Here is a 23,640-nt window from a genome sequence, read left to right on the forward strand (position 1 = left end):
TAAAACTTCTGCTTTTAAGAGTTTTCTCCTCTGCTTTATGAAGGGTATGATGTAAACTGTAAAGAAATATGGTCTTAAGACACCATGCTGCTATCTATTAAAAAAATAATGAAGTGCTGCCTATCATACTATCATCCACAACAGCATAAACAGGGTTCATACACCTTCATAATCTATACATGTTGAACTACTACATCAGCAGCACTGAAAAACATCTAAAACAAGTTTTAAAGGAAGATCAGAAATTGTTTCCCGATTATCACATGTTGGTGTTTTCTTTCTATGTATGTGTGATAAGTGGTACAGTGTCTCTCAGCCAGTGCATGGGAAATGGAGGATATCCTTTGTTGGGAATAAGCTCAGCGTGTTATTTTTCAGTTTGAAAGTGTTTAGGTTAAAAGTAGGAAGCTCACATTTCTGTTTGTGAAGATAAACAACTTTTTTCCTATGCTTGTAAATACTGTGAGATAGGTAATGTATCATTCACCAGACATTCTTTTTGTATTGTTTGCACAGTTTTCTGTGTAAAGGATTAGACTGTTCTGGATGAAAAACACAGTTCTAAAAGACTGATATGCCAAAACTCAGAATTAGCTCAAAGGCCAAAGATGCATCCAAGTGGCTTTTTATTAATGGAAAGTCTTTTATTTTGCCCCAAAGTACAACTGTAATATGCTACTTTGTAACTGCTTTCCAGTCATTTCACAGTTCTCAAAATGAGCAAACTAAGGTTAAGACCAACATGTCCCATTCTACATCATAAGTACTGTATTTTTATTTTACAACATTTTTTTCCCAGTAAATGAAACATTTTTCTACACTATATATTGTTTCAGGACAGAAAAAAAAAATCTCTTAGCACAATTCAGTTTCATGCTTCAGTTGCTTTCCACTTTACCTAAAACTTCTTAGGTAAGGGCTGTATTGAAGATGAACAACCATCTTCTAAAAAATAGTGTCATCGTACAATCTTTAAGATGACAGCTGAGGCAGCATTAATCCAGAATGACCTAATACTGCCAATCAGAAGACATGAAAACATCCTAAAAGAAATCAAAATCTCACACTCTAGTCCTGTTCTACTAATGTCAAAATGACAGTCACAAATATAAAAAGAATTGCATCATTTGTTTCACAGCTCTTCCCATGCAGAAGCCAAAATCAGTTCAGAAGATCTTGCTGTAACTCTTAACAGCACCCATAAACCATTTGAACAACAGCTGACTATACAGAACATTGGTCTTAAGGACATGAAGTGCAAGGTATGCGTAGGTGTTTTTCTCCAATTGTATCCCCACCGTATAAAGACCCAAGAGAAAAAAAAAAAAAAGACAATTAGTAGATCCCAAAATAATGAAAGGATGAGAAAGTAAGTCTTAGAGTGATAAAATTGTTCTGAAAGGCTATGCCTGTAGAGGTGTGGAGAGTGCCACTCATGAGAAACCTCCCACATCTTTGAAAGTGAAAAATTACAGACTATAAGTATAGATATCTGATGATCATAACCCCTTGTACAGAACTAGTGAGTCTGTGAGTGAACTGAACACAACTCTTCGGTCAATTCAGTCAGAAGTAGGTTTAGAAGAAGCTAACCTGGAAGCCTACAATCAAACCAAAGCATGCTCATCTTTAATTTACAATCCAGAACTGTTCCAAACTAGTATCAAGAAAGAAATAAAGAGGGTGAACCAAGGTATTAAAAAAATCTGCCTTCACTTGTATTTCCTTCAGTATAAATTCCCTCTACAGATTTGTTTCATCAAATATCCAGTATATTAAATGAAAACATACAAGCTAGTAGAATTTGGTGCCTTAATCTGTGATTATGTTATTTCAGGGTTAACTACTAAGGAAAAACTAGCTTTTTCTACAGTTTTTCTAAAACTTTTTCTAAATCTAAGGAATTTTTTTTTTTTAAGAATGAGCATTTTTGAGGCATATTCAAAACAAAAAGATGGTGATAAAGAGTAATTAAACCAGGCAAGTAGAGAACCTAAAAAAAGAAGAAATAATTAAAAATAGCATGTATAGAAGGAATGAAGTACCAGCAATGGCTGGTTTAGTTGAAAAGCCACCCGATTTGAAGAGGACAAAATTCATAAATATTTCTGGCAATAAAGAGTTCCACATATCCAAAGTGGCTATTGTATTAGAAACTAGACCCATTACAAAGATATTCTTGGAGAAACTGAATCATTGAGTAGGCAAGAAATACTTGCCCTTGAAATATCTCCAGTTTTTAACTTCAACAACCCTAAACTAGGAGAGTGCTAGGATATCAAATGATTTTCCAAAACCACCTGAAAAGAAGCCAGAGACGCTCCAGGATTTATTTTTTCTAAAAGAGCTTAATATCTTCTCTACACCAAAAGTACATTGCTTCTAGCCTCAACAGGGAGATTTCTGCCAAGACTGCAGGAAAGTAAAAAAAAAAAAAAAAAAAAAAATTCAAGAACACAGAATATTACACTCAATTAATTACACGCTTAATTGCTCTCTTCTTTTAACAGCCTAATGAATAGAGCAAGTTTCAGTTTCAGTATGTATATGTAGCCCAAAGTTTCAAGTCCAATAAAGGAGACAGGACTGATTTGAAATGTCTGTGCTAGGATCAGACATGTTCATAAAACCAGTAGTAAACACTCAGAATAAATAACACCTATGCCCCTTGCTTTCCACCCAGAGCATTCAGGAGCTAATAGGGGGTTTTCTGTACAACCTGGAAAGAAAGCATTGTATGTCATGGAAGCTGACAGCCTCAATTAAACTTAAGAGAATCCAGCTCATCTTAGATCCCAGGCCAGTGGACCACCATGTGTCAGTGAAGCTTCTTCCTCTCTTCACTTCTTTGGCCAGGACCTGGTTGCACTATTGACTCAACTTACATTTCTGAGTCAATAGTCTGAAAAGTATCCCAAGGCACACACAACTTTCATTTCAACCTTCCCGAGGCACACATCAAAGTAATATACCAGGAAGCCAGCTGGCAAGAAGTAGGTTCCAAATGTTTGCATAAACTGCAAGTTAACTATTAAACTATTGGCAAACAGCCCAATTCCAGTCAGAGACACTTACCCTCATTAAAGCCCAACAAAATAAAACAAAAACAAAGTCTCTAAGCTAAGCCACTCAAGATGTTACCTATGTAAAACAAACATTTCATTTTAACGGTCAGATTCAATTTGGCTTTTACTCACTCTCTGCACTGTGTACCTGCATAAGGAATCTTCTTGCCATTTAAAAGCAAACCTGCCTGTCCTTTCTAGTAAACCAGAAATCACCTTCTTTTCCCTCTACTAACAGCTTTGCACACAAAAGAAACAGCTGCAGTGATTTATTTTATTTTTTTTTTAAGAAACACATAGCTCTCTCAGACATTCCTAGTCTCAAATGTCATACCTATCTTGTTGAAAATTCTGCAGGAAAAGCTGATGCATGCCATTTCATTTACAGACAATATTATGATACCTGTTGTCAACTCTTTTATAATCCTGAAATTCAAGAGACAGTCATTTTTTGGTTTTGCAATGGAAATTTAGCTTTGGCATTAACAATGGAGAGAATGGGCACATGTACACAGATAATTCAGTCAGACATGAGCTCAGTCAGACCGTACTCCAAGCTGGCCGGACACGAGCCAGCTCTAGTTCACAAGTCATGTAGCTGTGTTAGCACAGCACTGTGCCCACACTAATAAAACCTGCTGAGAGGCAGGGTATATTGGGCTGGGCAGAGTCCTACACTGTCTGGCCAACTTCAATCAAGGACAGAGGATGCTGGGTCTGTCTGCACCCATCCACGTATATATGCACTCCTGGCTCTGCAAGACTCTGACTTCTTCTGTGCATCTCTTCTCCTCAAGATAATTTTTTTCTAATGTTGTAAACTAGAGGGCTAGAGCATAGCACCATACAGATGAGATTTTAAGTATCCTCCTTGACCATAGCCATGGTAATTCCTTGTAGCTGAGAGTAACTACTGGCACTACAGGGCAATGAGGGGCTAGGGTAATCGAATGGATTCTATTTACACAAAAGTACTTCCAAGAGCTCTGAAACACAACTGTCCTTTATAGTAGAAGAATTTCCCCCAGGCATTTATTCTGTTGTGGAATTCAAAAATTATAACTCAGTTCTTGTCAACATCTTAAAAACAGAGGACACATTTTAAGTAGTATTCACATCTACCTCGAAGTAAACAAACAAATAGAAGATTAAGCTATTAATTGGAAAAACAATGAATCTGACATCTTAGAAAAAGCCAGAAAACGAGACTGTGAAAAGAGATCAGGTAATACAGCAAATCACTAGTTCTTTAAAGTTTTGCTCCAAAGACACATGCAACTAAACTCATCTTTGCCAGTGCAAGGAAATTACTCAGTGTTCCAAGGGTGGAAAAAACCCATGTCTTAACAATTTACTGACACAAAAACCAAAGGACAGGTGTGCATCTCTGAGCTCAAATAACTAGCCCAAAAGATCAAGGAATAAAACTGTAACATGAACACGTTAATAATATTGAGTTTTCCTTAATAACAAATGCCCTGGAGCAGTTTAAGGCTGACATGACTTCTCCATTTTGTATTTTCTTGATTTAAAAAGGAGATTAAAAAAAACTCAAAACAGCCCACCAAAACAGATTTAGTGAGCTATATACTTGATTTTTAGGAAATGCAGTAAGAAACCCTTCAATTATACAACACTATCTGTGCCAGCCCCTTCAGTCTTGCCCATGAAAAGGCAGACAGGGTAAAAAAGCCAGTTACTAGAGTGTGAGACTTCTGTCTCTATTTCAGAGTAACTTCTCACTACCTTTAACTTTTCTGTTGTCTAAAATATGCATTCCATGTTTTGAAATGAACTACAGATTGTTGACTAAAAAAAGTCATGCCAGTATTTAAGATATTTTTAGCAGCCTCCAAACTCAAAGCCACTGATGTGAACTGAAGAAATTTACCTTATTCAAAAAGCAAATTTAATAATTTTCTTATACACAGCAGTATTTCAAAAGTAGAACTCATATTTGGATTTATGCTTTAACATAACTCATAACTCATCATTTGTATACTCATGTGTCACTGTGAATGCAAAACCCATGAAAAGGTATGATCCAAACAAGTTCAGGCAGACTCAGGTAGCAGTAATCAGAGAACAGTGACAAAAGGAACATGGTTTAAGGAAAGATTTGTGTTAATTTTCATTGGAATAGCCTGCATGCTGCAAAAATACTAGATAGTATTAGTCAGTATTTAGGTTAGCGATAAGGTCTATTAAATATGATCTGAGATCTAATCTAGACATACTTATATTTCTTACCTATAAATTACTATCTGACTTCATAAACATGAATTCAGTATTCACAGAGGATTCTACGAGAGTGAGATTTTTGAGCGAGTAAAAAAAAAAGTATTTTTCATTTTGATTTACAATATGTGCAAGAATACTCAAAATAATACTGGCTAGAACAAGTTCTAACAAACATTAATTGCTGGTGACAATCAAGACAAGGAATTAATTTTTTGGCTAAGTGGCAATGTTGAATATGCATCTCTAATGTACTATAGCTGTAAAGTTCATATATCATGCACACCTGCTTAAAAAAATCTCAGTGCACAATTTTCAGAGAGAAGCTGAACCTTACCCTCAGTGACAGAAGGAATGCTTTTTCCATCTGAATTACTTAAATCGAGTAACTAGTTCATTCAAGTTTTAAAAACTCATCAGACTTTGAAAATACAGGAGCTTGTCTTCCCCAACCCATTAATTAAAAGATGACAGATGAAAAAATGCTTGGAGAGCTACTCTCTAAACCTTACAAAGGACAAGGTAAATAGAAACAAAGTGTTCAGCTTCTAACTACACCTAATATTTTTTCTTAAATACAAAAATATTTGTTGTCCTCTTTGTTATCCAAAGCATGGAACAACTCCAGTTAGCAAAATGTAAGTTGGTCACAGCTGAATTAGAGAAATAGATAATTTACATCCAAAGAACAACGTGACATAAACGACACAAAGAACTCATGTACAGAATTTCGCCTTTCTTTAAATGCAAAAATCTAATAATACAAGTAAATATAACCAGACTATAGAATTGTTTAGAGGGGTATACTGTTGTGTTTAGACATGTACATACAATAAGTATATAGTGCCTATTCCACAAAGAAAAATGTAAACTGATGAATCTCCATCTTAAGTGTACAATCAAGATCATACGGGGTGGGAGGATGACCCAGAAATAAACTAAAGAAAATTAAATTTAAATTAATTTAAAATTATTTGAATGAAGACTTCTTGGCTGATTAAAAAAAAAACAAAAACAAAACAACAGTTAAAAATATATTTCAAAATTAACAAATTTTATAGTTTGTCCAGAATGTGAATAAAATTACTTAAGAAGAAGTGTACGTATTTTTAGAACGTGGTCAGCTATTCTGCATGTAACATTTGCATATATATCCTACTATTTATCTCCTACCAGGCAAGAAAAACCCCTACGGAATGCACTGCAGAATCAAAACCAAAACAAGAGTGAAACCCAGGTATAGTTTTCTGTACCATCCCCTAACATAAGAAGGCTTGCTGTTAAGTCTCCCTAAAACCAACCTGTAGAGATATAACATACAGTTAACCTACAGTTAAGCCTTTCAAGTGAAGAGCTTCTCAAGTGAAAAGCTACAATTCAAGTAAGGCATTGAGCAGAAGCTACAGCCAAGAGCCATACTTGAAGTCACACAATAACACCTCTTTGTCAGAACAGAGTATATTTACTGCCATGACTATGTCACTATATAACACATATTAAAGAGAGTAACGAAATATTTCACAACCAAGCAAAATTATTATCTTGAAAGTAAGCTATGTAGCCCCTATTTAGGAATTCTCTTCTGATCAGCTATCAAAAAACTACTTTTTCTGGCAAAGTTCCATTTGAATTTCCTACTGCTATTAGCCAGTTTTAGAACTGGTAGCAAATGGCAAATCACAGGCTGTTCTTCTAGCAATTCAATATGTTACACTAATAAATTATGGTTAACTTAAATTTACTTTATCATGAAAAGTCAGAGAAAGTAGACGTGAATTTGCAGAAGTCATTTTCCAACATGAATACCTGAATGGCACCAAACAACTGAGTTTTAAAAGAGCAGTTATCAGCAACAATATGTATTACTTACTGGTATATAATAGATATTCATTTTAGGGGCTTCATTGGCAGTCATTAGCATTCCTAAAAAGAGATTTCCACATTTAAATATATTGGTCACAAGAGGATAACACTACTTTTAAAAAAAAAAAAAAATATATATATATATATACACACACTTGAGGCATTTAATTCACATGAAGTAGATTTGTATGTACATAGGACTTTCCAGGAAGTGAAACGGAAAAAAATGGAAAATTCGCTGGCACCAAAAATAAAATAACATTAGAATGACAACCTGAGTATTTGTAGGGAAAGAAACCTTCGTGGGTTAGGGGAGGAGGGGTGCAATCACATTATGGTACATATTTGTAGCCTGCAATCAAACAGATAATTGGGACCCATAATAAATTGTTGCATCAAATGCTAAGGAAAGCAAGGTCTGATAGCAGCACAATTAACAAAACTTCGTTTCCTACATATTTGTCCCCTTTTGACCTCTATCTTAACTGTTCAGCACCACTTCAAGCAACACTAAGTCCTCACAACTGTGGACTGCCGATTTTCATAACCAATTTAAATAGTTTATCCCGTAATACTGTTCAGAACAAATCCAATTAGTATTGCACTTAAAAACTACCTTGGGCATAAAACTGTATTATTAATACAAGGGGGGTTTTGGTTTTTTGTTTTGTTTTTTAAACACACCCTTATAGTTTAAACAGTCATAATTGTAACATGGTTTATACCTTTATTCATATTTCACCTTGGGAAATCAACACAATAGTGGCTTCTCAACACAGAATGAGAGACGGGATGTGGTGGCTTCAAATCAAGTAATATTAGTGATATTAGTGAACTGGGGCAAATGTAAAATTTGAAATATCTATGAATATACCTAAGAAACACCATGAATAAGGCTTGTAAATATTCTGAATATAAAAAACTACTGTAGAAATATTAAAATCCATAGAAAATCTCCAACTGCCCTTCATGTAAATTCAAAATGAGAAATACTCTCAGCTTCCTTCTACAAAAAAGAGTAACAAGAACATTTGGCATATACTTTTTAAAGTTTATCTCAATTTTTTCTCTCCAACGTAGCTGATCACCAGGTAATACAAGAGATGGAATATGAAGAAGAAAAGAGCAATCAAGTTAGATAACATTCTGATCTATAAGTACTGTAACATATGCCACTGAGACTATGAATAATTGGGTCAATTACTACACACCCAGAGGGTAGAAATATAATTTACACCCAACTAGAGGAACGCAATTAACATGGGTGGAGTAATCCTTCCTACCTAATCCTTTTATTAAAAATATACAATGCAGCTGGACTTACAATATCAGAAAAAAGTGGGCTTACTTTCCTGGCAAAGCAAGAAATTTATGAAAGCTTAGTCAGCAAACTGAGGCTAAAAACCATACTTGGAAAGGTTTGCATGCAATTTAAGGAAAAAGCAAAAATTTGTAGTATAAAGATATATATACACACACACACAAAATGTACTATAGTCATAGTATATAGATTACACACTCCCTTAATGTATCAGCACGCTCACTACTATTACAGGAGACAAAGTACTTCTCCACTGACTGAATATGAATCACTACAGATAAAAGGGCAGAAATAAATTCTGCAGGTGCTTCAAAGATGACAGCAAAGGCAAAACCTCCTCATTAAGAGTCCTCCACCAATAATTAAAAGAGGGAAGAACAGACTTCAGAACAGTACATGGGCAGGCATAAACTACAAGGGAAAAAGAAGAATAAAAAAAAATTGAACAACTCTGTGAGAGGAGAAGTCTACTCCATGCATTTTCATTGTTTCAGCTTGTCAGTTTTAACCAATTTTTATGGGAAGAGAGACCACACCCTAACAAACTACACAGCAGCCTAGTTTGATCACTCTAAAAGGGAAATAAATGAGAATACTTTTTCAGATAAGAGGTTTTAATAAGACCATCTTTGGAAAGTGGTCTGCAATACAGTATCATCAATTTAAAGGAATGAAAACAGGAGTATGAAGCGGTAGTAAATGGGAGAAGCAGCTTTAGAAAATGCACATTTTTAACTTAAAATTTTTTACAATAATTGAAACAAATGAGGCACAGATTTCTACACACTGAAGATGCTGTTAAGTTTCATTTATATTCTGTAACTTAACTGAAGCTGAGTCAAGGCTATTCCAGTAAGTGGTAAACATTTTTTCCCCTAACCCCATTCTGTGCACGTGTGATCAGAGAAAAAAGATTCATAACTAGTTTAAAAGATCCACTAAAGCTTGTCATCATGTAGTTTGGTCAAAGATATGCAAGGGTTTGCTTCCCATGAAAGGTAGCAATACTGAAGCTGGCTGGTAAAATCATTTAATTAAAAAACCTCAAACTACAACAAAACTCCCACAAAACTATCGAAAACGAATAATTCACATTATATTGATTCACACTTTACCATATATCATAGAATAGTTCAGGTTGGAAGGGACCTTAAAAGACCATCTAGTCCAACCCCCCTGCCATGGGCAGGGACACCTTCCACTAGACCAGGTTGCTCAAAGCCCCGTCCAACCTGGCCTTGAACACTTCCAGGGAGGGGGCATCTACCACCTCTCTGGGCAGCCTGTTCCAGTGTTTCATCACCCTCATTGTAAAAAATTCCTTCCTCATATCTAGTCTAAATCTACTCTTTTTCAGTTTAAAACCATTACACCTCATCCTGTTGCAACAGGCCCTACTAACAAGTTTGTCTCCATCTTTCTATAAGTCCCCTTTAAGAAAGGCTGCAATAAGGTCTCCCCAGAGCCTTCTCTTCTCCAGACTGAATAACCCCAGCTCTCAGCCTTTCCTCACAAGAGGTGTTCGATCCCCCTGACCATTTTTGTGGCCTCCTCTGGATCCACTCCAACAGGTCCATCTCTGTCCTGTGCTGAGGACTCCAGACCTCGATGCAGTACTGCAGGCGGGGTCTCATGAGAGTGGAGTAGAGGGGTAGAATCTCCTCCCTTGACCTACTGGCTACGCTTCTTTTGATGCAGCCCAGGATGTGGTTGGCTTTCTGGGTTGCAAATGCACATTGCTGGGTTATGTCCAGCTTTTCATCCACCAGTACCCCCAAGTCCTTCTCAGCAAGGCTGCTCTCAATCCCTTCATCCCTCAGCCTGTGTTGACACCAGGGGTTGCCCCCACCCAGGTGCAGGACCTTGTACTTCACCTTGTTGAACCTCATGAGGTTCACATGGGCCCCCTTCTTCAACTTGTCCAGGTCCCTCTGGATGGCATCCCATCCCTCAGGTGCGTCAACTGCACCACTCAGCTTGGCGTCATCTGCAAACTTGCTAAGGGTGCACTCAATCCCACTGTCTATGTCACTGATGAAGATATTAAACAGTACTGGAACCAATATGGACCCTTGAGGACCACCACTTGTCACCGATCTCCATCTGGACATTGAGCCATTGACCACTACCCACTGGATGCGACCATCCAACCAATTTCTCATCCACTGAACAGTCCACCCATCAAATCCATATCTCTCCAATTTAGAGAGGAGGATGTTGTGAGGGACTGTGTCAAAGTCCAGACAGATGACATCCTTAGGTCTTCTCTTATCCTGAAATATTTCTGAAATAGTCAGCAGATGTTTTATGTTACAATATAGTTTCACTTTTCCAATTCTTTTTAAAATTTTGTTTATAGTTACGACAATGCAGTGTTAAAACTATTTCATAAGGGTGAGGTTAGGGTACGGGCTTTCTGAGCAGCAGTTTCACATGAAGTGTTAAAACACAAGCTAGGCAACAATCTCTTGGGTTTCCTGTGCCATGCTGGCTTCAGGAATATCCAGCAGTGCTCTGAGAATGCTGGGGGCACCAATGAGAGTACTGTGCCCTAGCCATACTGGTACTTAGGTAATATTATATTTCCAGCTTTCCACAATTGCAAGCTTGTATTACTGAAAATATTTCCTTATTTTCAGATGTTCAATCATTATTATTCTTTGAATTCTGAATGAGCATGAGGTGGTGGCTAGGCATCTTAAATTCTAGAGCAACAGTATTTATGACAAACATGCAGTGCACCACCTCTTACCTTAAATCTCTTATTTTCCACTGCAACATGTTCTGGTTTTTCCCCTCTGTCTCCATATAATTATAAAATACAACCTAATTTTCATCCCACAACAGTTCTTACCAAAAGACTTCCACCTGTCCCCTACAGACACAGTTGAAGAAAGAACAATAAGAAAAGCAGAACTGACTCAAGGAGGAGACATGGGACACAGGACTGGAATGCACAATCTAGATCACTAATCTAGATCTAGAACACAGACACACGAAGAAGTAACATCCAATAAGCAACATCAGGGAGATACGTGGATTCAGTTCTTTGTGCACAAGATTCCTCCTGCAGTCTCTCATGGAAATAATTTCTGCAAAAGCACTTGAGGCCTGTCTACATACCACAGAGGCTACAGAGCATCCATAGCTGAGTAACATCCATCCTTGTAGATATTCAAACTTGACTGGTTATCACCTGAGCAACCTCATCAGACTTTGCTGTTGGATCTAACTTCAAGTTTGGCCCTGCTTTGATCATGAAATATATGACCCCCAGAGGTCCCTTCCAACCTAAATTACGCTAAGATCCTACATTGTCAAATAACTGACTTCTGTTTCACTCCCTGTCATGAGCCCTTCACTACCAATGCTGCATGGATGTTCATTCACTCCTGGGTTCTCTTTTGGATCAAATTAATAAGCTCATCAAAGGTGAAACCTGGATGAAATGCTAAAGATAAAATTCACTCCAATGATCGATCTCTGTAGCCACTACGGATGAGAGAAAATCAGGTTTGTCTACATCCATGTTGCACAGTCTACACTGTTACCACACAGTTACTCTCAAATACACCCAAGTGAACTCATACATACAACCAGGGCACACGAGATGTGCCCTCAGCCCTGTGCCATAAAGTTCTGGTTTTGGCAGGCTTCAATTCTTTGCTTACATTATTTCTGGCATTTTAGGATCTGGGAAAGACAAATATATTTATATATATATGGAACACAAAATGGCATCAATGTCTTTTTGAGGCCTCAGAAAAATCTAGCGCAATTCCTAAGTAGTGAAACACTGTTTCAGAGGGGGCTAAACTTGAGCAGCATGGAAGTGAGTATTTTCATCAGCAAGGTCCTGCAGACCATTACAGTTTTGCTGCTGCATAAGGTAAAAAATGCCCACCATCTCAGCAGCAATCAGTATTTAAGTGCTCATCTTAAAAAAAAAAAAAAAGGACACATTCTTAACTGAAGTTGGCAGAAAAGACAAGATAAGTTTTAACTCGTTAGAAATCTCAAACTCACTTATCTACAATCTTGAATTTGAGCTGCTAGTATGAATCAAAGTTAAGTTGCTCTGTCTTTGCTGCTACCTCTCTCTAAAATTAAGATAATAGCAGAGTTTGCAACACAGGCATTCTCTGGATCAAGAATTTTGTCCTGTGCCATCCTAGTGGCTCTAATTTTTATCTCATCTTTTCAATACTGCTTTCTAAAAAGGAAGTAGGTGTCACATAGTAGTAAAGAACTAAGCAACCCAGATCAAGCAGGGAAAATTAAGGCCAGTTGCAATCTGAGGTACAACCAAAGCACATGTGCACACAAAATCACCATTTTGTCAAGTATCTTTACTCATAAGGTAGGATCTGGAAACTTTGGTTAAAAGTGACCCTCAGTTTTGACTTCTAAATATGTTATGAGATGCCACAAATTTGAAAACAGTCACAAAAGGCATGCAAATCTGTGCATTTAGGAATCTACACTTAAAACCAAAGTATTCAATCTAAGGGGAGGGCACAGTAAGTGCTATATCCAAAACAAGGAAAGATCAAATAGCTGTAAACACTTGTAAAAATTTGTAAGTTTGCTGTAAAGAGATTTTTTCCTAGCTCTAGAAAGCAAGCTCTAACTCATCTTAGCTTGAGACAAAAGGCCAAAATTCCTATTCTTATGAAATTAAACAGATACTTGAAAGAGCAAAAGAGGTCAATCACTCAATTGACAGCACAGCAGCTTCTAACTACAAAGAGGCTCCAATTTAATACAGATGCAGAGGAAGAAATGACACTGAGAAGTAATCATTTTTTCCTAGCTCTGTCATGAGGAGGAAAGTAGACCTAATTCCTATCACCTAAACAGAAAAAAAGATCACAGCTTGGGTTAACACAAGGTTTCCCTCTTGAACTTAGTAAGACATTAATATATCTAATGTACCTGAATCTGGATACAGGCAGACATCATTGATATCATATTCTGGCTCCATTGAAGTAAATATCTTCCCCTGAAATTGTAGGAACAAAATATATTATAAAGAACTCCAAACAATATAATTAAATTTAGTAAATTTAAACATTAAGAATAGCCATTATAGAAGCTAAGAAATATGATGGAATAAAGATGGAACAGATATTGTAAAACAATAAAATGTTATTAAAATATCTGAACTGATCTCCTTCAAGGAAGTGAACTCTACTGGTTACTGAAGACACAGCAATGTACAGTAGCACCTCTAATTTCTCAGCTCACACTTCTGTGTTGAAAATATATGTGTCAGATTTACTTTATTTTATACAAAAGGCAGGGTGAGGTCCATAAATTCCTGGCACATTGTCAGTGTAACCCTCATTTTGTTCAACTCTGAATGTGGTAGTTTTAAATAATTTTATTTTGTTAAGTATCATTAGCTGAAATGATGGATTGGGAGTGGAATTTGATTCTGGAGCTTGGTTCTTCCACTCTGCTCATGTCTACATGAAAGGAAAAGTAGCTCAGCACTTTATTTATAATTTATAAACTTATAAAATTGAAGAGGTCTAAATATAAAAGTAGTAAAAGCATCCAGCGGTATCTAGCTTAGATCCGAATTGAAGTTATAAATGTTATTTAAGAAAGAGGTAAAAGCAGGAAACAACATTCTCAAAAAAGTAAGAATTGGAACAGAGTCTGAAAAACCCAGACAAAATACAGGTGCTCTTATAAGCCAACACGCAAGACAGCCAGTAAAGGAAGAGTCTCTAAGAACTGGGCCACAGAATCTGAAGCATGAGAGTACATGCCTACACGGTTCTAAATGAGGGACAGGAACAGAGCAAATTTTGATCCTATTCCTCTTTCTTCTTTCCCTGCAGCAATCCCACCTACCTTTCTGGGCCCTTCCTTTCCCTCCCAGTTACATGCTGTTACCCCACCCACCTCTGGTCTCTCCCCGATGATTAATAAGAGTCCTCCCCCACCCTGGTCTTAGCAGACAAAAGCCTCATGCTCCCCACCCCAAGGCACGTCTCAGCATGGGGCTATTCTGGTATCAAAGCCATATGCTCTCCACCCCACAGTCTGCCTCTGCAGTTGGTTCCCTGCCAGAGATAGTCAGGAACCAACATCTGGGAGAGGTGGAGCCAGCTGGAACATACTCTAGGAAAGAGTCCAAAGCTATCTTTGCCTTCCAGCAGTAAGAAACCCTCCCTTTTCCCACTGCAGAGGCCACCTGACAAACCTTAGTGTTTCATTCTCAATGATGGAAATATATATACCTAGGAAAAATGGAGAGAGGCCACTGCAGATGTTTTAAATAATATCCAATAATCTATTTTCTCTTTTAAACAATAAAAAATAACTGCAGAGCAGCTTACAAAAAACTGCTTGCGATCACAGAAAAAATAAGAGAGGCTGTTGAAAGTTCATGAAGAAGCACAACAATAGAGAAATGACTGCCTGAAATAGTCAGAAAAAAGTGCCTCTAAACTACAACTGCTCTTGATATGTTTCACTATAAAGCCAGAAAAGCATAGATGGAGCATGTCTTTTAGAAGGAATATGATGACTAAAGAAGCCCCTCAAACCAAACCAAGTTACAGTAGTATTACTATGAATCTACGGGGTAACATTTTGTGCAAGCTTCACTGACAAAAAGATAAGAAAAAGAACAACGTAATATAATGAAAGTGTTATGAAAATTAGAGATTACAATTTCACTTACATGTGCAAAAGGCAGGGATAAAGGCGTTGCCTGCTGCAACATAATCCATTAATACAGCATAATACACAATTGTTATTTGGATCTTGCATAGTATCTGCTTCAATGGCCAAATAGGTTTCGGTGAAAATAAGCAGCACCTGATTTCAATAGGTCATAAACTAACTGATGTACCTTTGAAGTTAGCCCTTCTTTAGGCAGGGAATTGGAATAACCATGTTTTCTCTGATGAAAAAATCATAACTGGATGTGTTCAAGCACACTGTGAAAAATACAAAAACCAGGGCAATGGCTAAGATACTACTTTTTAGGTGTAAATCCTTCTACTGAAAGAAGCATCTTAGGCAGACATGTACAAACAGCTAAAAAAAATACCAAAGACTTTATCTTTGTACCTGACAGGCTGTTGAGCAACTTCCCAGATGCTGGTTTTAGTCAGATGGGACAAAACGCTATGTAAATTAGGACACATTAAAAACCCAATTTACTACACTGAATGTCAGCTTTATTATTCAAGCTGCATGAAAAAAAACAAAAAGAAAGTAAAAATTAAAAAATCTGAATGCAGCAACATAAAAACACTTACTGTATCTTTGTTCCACATTTTTATGATTCGAGAATCTGCAGAGATAATTAAATCCAACTGACGCTGAAACTGAATTGACTTAATAGGCAGGCCATAGTGGTGATCTTTGACTATTAATGGATTACTAGACCGGAGATCATATAATAAAACCTTGAAGAATAAGAGACAGATTAAACTTACAATATTGTAAGATCAAGAGAAAGTCACACACACCAGATCATCACTAAAGATTTAACTAAACTTGAGATTTTTTTACTTAAATACACGACAGGATTTATGTAAAAGAAATCATTTTAAATTCTGAAAACAGCTTATTAAGTGAGCCCAGTTTATTCTGGCAATATATTTTAACCTCAGAATGCTTCGGTCTAGAAAAATTAAGAACAAATTTAAGAGCTCACCATCTTTCTGAAGTCTTTTTAATTTCTACTGAAAAAATAAACCATTTTCAAGGCTCTTAGTATTTCTTAATTACTATTATTTCATGTTCAAATTCTTGGGCTGTTCTTAAAATATTTAAAATTTCAGATCCTTCCACATTCATTGAGTATCCCTTTCACTCAGTGAAACACCATGGAATGTAATTTTCTGTATTAAGGAAAGTAGAGAGTACAGGCCTTGTCTTCCAAAATCCTGCATTTTTATCTCCAAAGTTTCCTATGGAACTGCAGAAAGGCCTTAAATCTTTCACACCCAAAGCGTGAATACTAATAATTTGGGGGACAAAACATTATCAGTTTGTTTAATAAAAAAATACAATCTCCAATAAAACTTGCCTGACATGTATACTATCACAAACACAGCTCTTACATACGTATCTGCTCTTGAACAAGCTAGTTTTCTAAACACATGAAAAAACTGATGAAGATGGCAAAAAATTCCCATGCTCCACTTTACAAATACGATAGCAATGATGACTAAATGAATTGAAATGATCCCTTATAGAAAGACAAGATAGTAAAAACAGTAGTTGAAAGACAATCACTTCTGCTTCTTTAGCCACCACCAAGATAAGGAAGAGCATATATGTTGCACTGAGATAGTACTGACAGTCTCAAAAAGCAGCAACTTCCCCACATACTTGACTCTTACGTCATAAGAAAACTGCAGATTTTAAGTTATATAGCATGCAGTTTGCGATGATTTTAAGTGGTCCCTACAGTATTCCAAAGAGCAAGACGATATGACAAAATTAATTTGCAGTTTAAGAATGACAATTACTACGCTATACATGCAATTTATGCTCTTATAAATACCTGTATTAATATATATTTACATTACAGTAAGTGCACTCAATGTATGATAGACTTGGACTGGCAACTGCAAGAACAGGCTCTCCTAAGAACTGTTGTAGATGAAGTTAAGTTTACCTGCCCAGTAGATGTTCCAACAGCCATATTCAAAGCTCCATCAAATTTCAGTGCTGAAATGGATGGTAAACCATCTATCCTGCAAAGCACAATGCTTACAGTTAGACATTCTTTCAATAAAGGCCGCCAATAATTTTTAAAATGTTAAAAATAGCTAAGATAATGAATGTAAATTAATTTACAGATATCACTCAGAAATACTATTTCAAAAAGCTGCATTGTTTACATTCACAACTTGTGGTTGTATAGAAAATTGGCCACTACTACTCAGATCAATAACTAAGAGACTCCTTTATAACTACAGAAAACCCTTTATTCACACCAGCAATGAGAAGACCATGGGCAGGTCATTTTAATGCAAAGTGGGATTTATTTCTAAAAGCAAAACTTCTGAAAAAACAAACTTTGAAAAGGTAGCCTTTACTCACTCCGTGTCTGCTGTCACACTGCTTAAAGCACAGTCCAACAGCCCAACTCGATTTCTAGTTCTAGGATCCCAGCATTCCACTTTACCCTAAACAGTTTAGAAAATATGTTTCAAGATTATGCAACAGATGTATGGTATTCTGAAAATGTTTAGATAAAATTATGAACTATTTAATCTATGAATAATTAATCAAATTTCCTAGGTTGACATGAGTTGTTCTAATAACGGCACACAAGCTGCACACATTTCATTTATGTTTTTTAAAAATGTGATCTGAATCAAAATCATTAACTCTAAATTCTGAAGATTAATAGGGCACACATGCTAGCGAATTTCTGCAGATGGCTATAATGTAAAACAAGATAACATTATTTTCTCTCCCATCTGCAAATCTCGAGGATCTCAACAACCAAGGTAGCTCAGAAATTGTATCTGCACTATGCTCTAAAAAGTCATCTTGTTTAACAGATCTGTACTTAACACAGCAAATGAGATCAAATTAATTAACTAGCTTCCTGTCAGGATTTCTTCTTATCCTCATGCAAACTAATATAAAAAAGAAACAAACGCTACTGCCCTTTTTATAAAAGGAATGCAAACGTTTACCTCAGCCGTCCCCATAGCAAACAAGAAGTGTACAGGATTTATGTCACAGACATTACTCTCTCTAAAACAGAAAAAGAAGCAAGTTTAATGACCTCAGAATAATTTAACACATGAACAACTAAAAAATTTCTGTAATCATGTACACTATTGCTCAGCCTGGAAAAGCAAAAGCTGGAGAGAGGGACAGATGACCACTTAATAGCAGCTTCCTGTACTTAAGAGGAGCTTACCAAGAGTTTGGAGCCATCAAAGACAGTGCTGATCACTTGAAACAGGTAAGGTTCCAATTGGGTGCAAGGATAATATTTTTACACTATGCAGATAATTAAGCACTGGAACAGGTTTGCCCACAGAGGCTGTGGAATTTCCATCCCTGGAGTCTTCAAGACCCCCTGGGAAAATTTATCTGAATTCAGTGTGACCATGCCTTCAGCAGGAGGCTGAGCTCTGAGGTTCAATCCAACCTGAATGATTGTGTTTCTCTGCCCATACCACAACCTACCACCAAGCCTTGCTGTATCGCTCTGCTCCACTATATTCTTAAACAACTCAATTATGTCAAAAGGTCTTCCTGATCACGTCCAACATATTATGATGAATGGCCTGTCTTTCTTTCCCTCACCCAAGTGCCCTATTTCTCAACACAGCACCCAAGAGCCTTGTATTTCTACAACAGTTCTTCCAAAGCACAAATACTCCTCTTTACACCACTCATCCTGACACTTTCCAACTTCTTCCATTCAAAGCCCTCCATCTCTAATTCTATAACTCATCCAACTCCCCCACCTCACAACCTCCTCACAATTTCAACTCTCATCTCTCTAATTCAGATTTTATACTGCACCCTTAGCTCTCCCGCTCCAGGATTCCCGTTTTTTTTTTTTTCTGCTGCTCAGTTTCTGTATTGTGGTTTCCCAAATACTGCTTCGTCCATTAAGCTATACTACCCACTGAGCACCAGCTGTCGCCCACCAAGTGGCCACTTTATCTAGTCAAGTCTGTTCTTCTCATCTGCCTCTCCCTGCATGAAAGAAGCCCAGCTCCTGCTCTGGTAGGGTTTTCAAAAGAATCAGACACATGCTGGAGATATAAAAATTCTCTTTGGGCTACTCCAAGAGCAGAAGGACAAAGACATGTCTGGGAAAGTACATACCCTGTGGGTAGATCTCTATATGATGGCTAAATTGAGCAATAATGGCAAAGTTTTAATGAAACGCTCTTAAGATCAAGTTATATAATACTTATTACAAGTCTATATTAAGCAATTTTAAAACATCCACAAAAGAAAACTCAATTAAAACATAAAAACTAGAACAAAGAATTACAGAACATAAAATAAAATGAGGCCCAGGCTCGGCATATGTTCCTTTTGAATTCTACAGTGCGTTTGGGCAGTATTCAGATACAGTACTTATGGTGAGCATGCTAGTAGTTTGCTTCCACCTGCTGGAAGAAAGACAGACAGACATCACGCATTACAGATTACTTACGAAGCATCAGTTTGCAGGGAGTTCAGAAACCTTCCTTGTTCCAGATTTAGCCTGTACACTTCAGAACTACAAAGGAAAAATCCAAAATTACTTCTTTTTCTTATGAATACAGAAAAATACTGTTGTAAGTTAGGAGGAGTCATAGAAATTTTTGCTGACAGCCAAATTTTACCATATACAAAATTTTCAGACTTCACAAGCTAGAACATAAGACAAATCTATTCCTTGGTGTTAAAAATACAGAGAAAAACGTGCATGTTCACCAAAGATATTTATTACACTGCAATATCCTACCAATTATTCTTTTTTACAGGGAAAAGATGTATTAATTCCTTAAGTTGTTTTAATTTCCTATGATTTATGTTACATCTTGAATTGCTACTTATTTTGTTTGAAACCCTAAAGATTTTATTTTTACTATGTCTTCTCACAAACTCAATTAATTATTTTATGATTTCACTCACACTTTGACAGGAACAAAACAGCACCCAGGATAGAAAGTTACTTAATTTTCCTTACTTAGATGCTAATCACTTTTTAAAACAGGACACTGAATTACAATTTTTATAACAAATTTGCAAATACATGATGTACCTGGTACAGTACAGGAAACTGAATTAGTATCAGTCTTCCCACATTTTCCATTCTTCACAAACATTATTAATTTGGAAGGAATTGCCACTTCTTCCAATTTTTAACTTTTCTGGTATTTTAAAGTTCATTTTATTCTTGGAAAACATTGCTAACAAAAGTGAAACAAAATAATCTGCTTAATTAATACCTTGCTCCTACAAAATACAGGTCACACGATGGATAGTGATAAGAGAAATCTCTACCAAATTTTGGGATTCTTGTCCTGTAGTAATGGCCGTGTTGTGAATGAAACTCCACAAACCTGCCACACTGCAAGAAGACAATCTGAAAATAAAATAGAAAGCACTGAAATAGACAGAAGCAGACTACAGTGTCCTCAACTTGTCTTACAGCACAAACTTCAGTGACTTTTTTCAAGCTCACAGGTTTATCACAACTCATTTAAACCATTTCTATGAAAATTATAGAATCAACTAGTGCTTCATCACTCTCACTAGCCAAAGAGCTTTATAAATAAACATTAAATATTCACATCCTGAAAGTGACTCTGCAACTAGAAGCAGTATAATCATCGTTGTGCTGCACCAAAATTTAACATCTGTACTTCTTTCAGACGCCAGAGTTAATAATTTCTTCCAGGTACAATGCCACGCAAACACCAGTACGCTCATAGGTACCAAGCACATGAGCTGTACATCCTGATGCATGGCAGCATTCCAATAAATGACACCAACGACCTTTGTGCATTTTTTTATTGTTTGCCAATTTAATAAGCATATTGCTTTTTTTCTGAAACTTAGACAAACATCTCAGACCTGGAAGAGCCCACAGGGAGGCATTACTAGAAGGCTAGATCTATACTAGTAAATAATATAGGCCAGAACCTGCCCCTCTAGTCCTGATGGCAAGTTAACATGGCACAGCTCATAACCATATGAAGGAATTCTTCCCACTCCAAACAGAGACAGCATCATCCACACCATTCGTTACACTCATGCTGTACCTCAAAACATGCCCAGGCACTGTGTGATGGAGGAAGAGTTGGCCTGGCCCAAACTCATGCAACAATGCATGCAAACAATTATATTGTATGGATAATCACAGGCTAACTCTCGACTCTGAGCCTCATCCCTATTTAGCTTAGATTAGAAAAGTGGTAGTTTAGTTTAGAATACGTATAGTCCATGATCTTCTAAAAGTAGTGATAATGAAGATTTTAAATTTCCTGCTGCTGGACTACATTGTTAGCATTGCAAATAAGGATGAGAGGCTTAGGAATGACGAGGTACAAGTTATTTTGAATCTGTCGTCTGTATTTATGCGTCTGTACATTCTTCCTTATGAGACGGAGAAAGTACTGACTTGGGCTAGTACTTCCTGCCTATTTACCATTAAGTCCCCCCCTTACTTACACTTTTTCTGATATCAGAAACCCTAACATTTCAGGTTTTATTCATGGATTCGCTTGTCTTGGTCCAAGACCAAGCAGAGTATCATCTTTCAGAAGCGTAACTACAATTTCATACAAGATTACAGATGCAGCTGCACAGTTGATGTTATACAATGATGTTTTTCATATACATCCCAATCAATCCTTTGTGTGCCTAATGCCTTCATGCTTTTAACTGGAGGTTTACAACAAGCAAAGCTCTTTACTTATCTGTTTGAAACAATGCCCAGATCAAGTCTTTTCTCTATCATCATTGCAAAAGAAGAAATGTCTGCATCTTCATGCAGTACAGAAGCTAAATAAACTATGAGAAGAACAGAAAATTAAACTGTATTTAATTTTAAAATATCAATATCACACTCTCTTAATTCACTACCAGTTAGCCATCAAAAACCTTTTACCAGGAAGAGAGACGATGAAGTTTGCTTTCTATGAGAAAAGTGAATTTTCTTCTCACCCACTCTACTTCCAAAAAGATTTAAGAAAGTTTTATAGATGCCAAAAGCAGCCAATATTCTGCTAATGATTGCCAAAAAGTTTGCTATATTAGGATAAATTTCTACAGTATTGAACTTGAAGGTATTTGTGTCCTCTTTTATTAGCAGTGGATACAACTCGGTGTAAATCATGTTTGTCTTTCCCTCATACAAAATTAAATTTGGTCACTATCAGAAAACTACAACCTCAGGGTAGCAAAAGCATAGCCACCGGTGTGTGGCAAAACTACTAAGCAGAAATACACGTCTTTTTGTAAAAGGCTGTAGAAAAAAAAAGGTATCACTCACTCTTAAATCTGATACTTAGTCCAAGTCTAGAACTTTTAAGTCTAAAACTTAGGAGAGCAAAGAAGTGTAACTGGTTTTATGGATACCAATATGAATGAAAGCCAACAGTGTGCTCTCACTGTGAAAATGCAAATAAGCCTCAAAAGGCGACCTTAGGAGGACAGCAGAAGCAGACTGGTGAGAAGCTATTTTCCCTGCGCTACTTAAGTATGAGGCAGTGTGTCTAGTGTTGGGCCCCCCAGTTCAAGAGGGATGTTGAGAGCATCAAGAGGGCTACCAAGACAGACAAGGGGCAGAACACAAAATGCACAAAGAAAGGTTGGAAGAATCTTGTTTAGCCAGGCAAAGAGCACCCCACTGGACAACCTGACAGCAGCTTGCAACTGAAGTGCAGTTACCAAAGTGACAAGAGTCAAACTCTCTGCAGTAGCAACAGTGAAAATTTGAGATTTTCCTGGGCAGGTTGGACAGGAAGGAAAAATTCTTTACGATGAGGTAGTGCAGCCTTGCAACGATTTCTTCAGTGAATTTGTGGAACTGCCATGCTTGCAGTTTTTGACAGTCCTGTTCGAGCATTAAATGATGTCTGATGGTCCCCTTCCAATCAACATTTTTATGATTCTAAGCTTTTCAAGTGTAATTTCTCAAATATTGTTCCCTCTTTCTAACATGTTCAAAACATGACAGCTTCCTGAAATTAGTTTTCTTTCTAATGATTTGGTAAGTTTTAGGAAAATAAAATCCAAAATAATGTTGTATTAAGTTGTGAAAGTAGGGCTTCAGTCTGAAATATAGTACCTGCTTCAGCTGAAAACACACAGAAGCCTTACTGTTCATAACCAGTCAGAAACACACTTGCAAACACAACGTGTTCCTTAGTCTCCCAAATAACTGATTTGTACAACTAGAAACATTCTCCCACAGACAGACAAGTGGGAGGCTACTGTACTGTATCAGTCGCCTTCTTCTGCTACTTGAATTCATGCACATTCTTGGAAATCTCACAGGGGAAAAATTTTGAAAAGACTAAAGCTAGAAGGCTAGATAATAATGTCCCTGATCAAACAGAAATATTTATTAAAACAAATCTGTACTGAAAATGCTAAGGTCTCTTCTCAGAAAAAAAGTATTAAAATAAACACTTCACTTAA

The 23,640-nt window shown here is 36.8% G+C and overlaps 1 protein-coding gene across 1 annotated transcript in view; it reads right to left on the reverse strand.

The window, feature by feature from the left end:
• NOL10 (nucleolar protein 10) overlaps nucleotides 1-23,640 on the reverse strand; it is a 53,272-nt gene that overhangs the window by 24,652 nt on the left and 4,980 nt on the right. Inside the window, exons 6-13 of the mRNA XM_074820061.1 lie at nucleotides 20,442-20,578; nucleotides 19,661-19,726; nucleotides 18,171-18,231; nucleotides 17,566-17,651; nucleotides 17,138-17,216; nucleotides 15,768-15,917; nucleotides 13,423-13,489; nucleotides 7,174-7,226 (exon numbers count right to left, since the gene is read on the reverse strand). Coding sequence (XP_074676162.1) covers nucleotides 7,174-7,226; nucleotides 13,423-13,489; nucleotides 15,768-15,917; nucleotides 17,138-17,216; nucleotides 17,566-17,651; nucleotides 18,171-18,231; nucleotides 19,661-19,726; nucleotides 20,442-20,578 — 699 coding nt within the window. The remainder of the gene's footprint in view (nucleotides 1-7,173; nucleotides 7,227-13,422; nucleotides 13,490-15,767; nucleotides 15,918-17,137; nucleotides 17,217-17,565; nucleotides 17,652-18,170; nucleotides 18,232-19,660; nucleotides 19,727-20,441; nucleotides 20,579-23,640) is intronic.

The sequence above is a fragment of the Strix aluco genome, chromosome 3, assembly GCF_031877795.1.
Source record: "Strix aluco isolate bStrAlu1 chromosome 3, bStrAlu1.hap1, whole genome shotgun sequence".
In the NCBI taxonomy this organism is placed as follows: domain Eukaryota; kingdom Metazoa; phylum Chordata; class Aves; order Strigiformes; family Strigidae; genus Strix; species Strix aluco.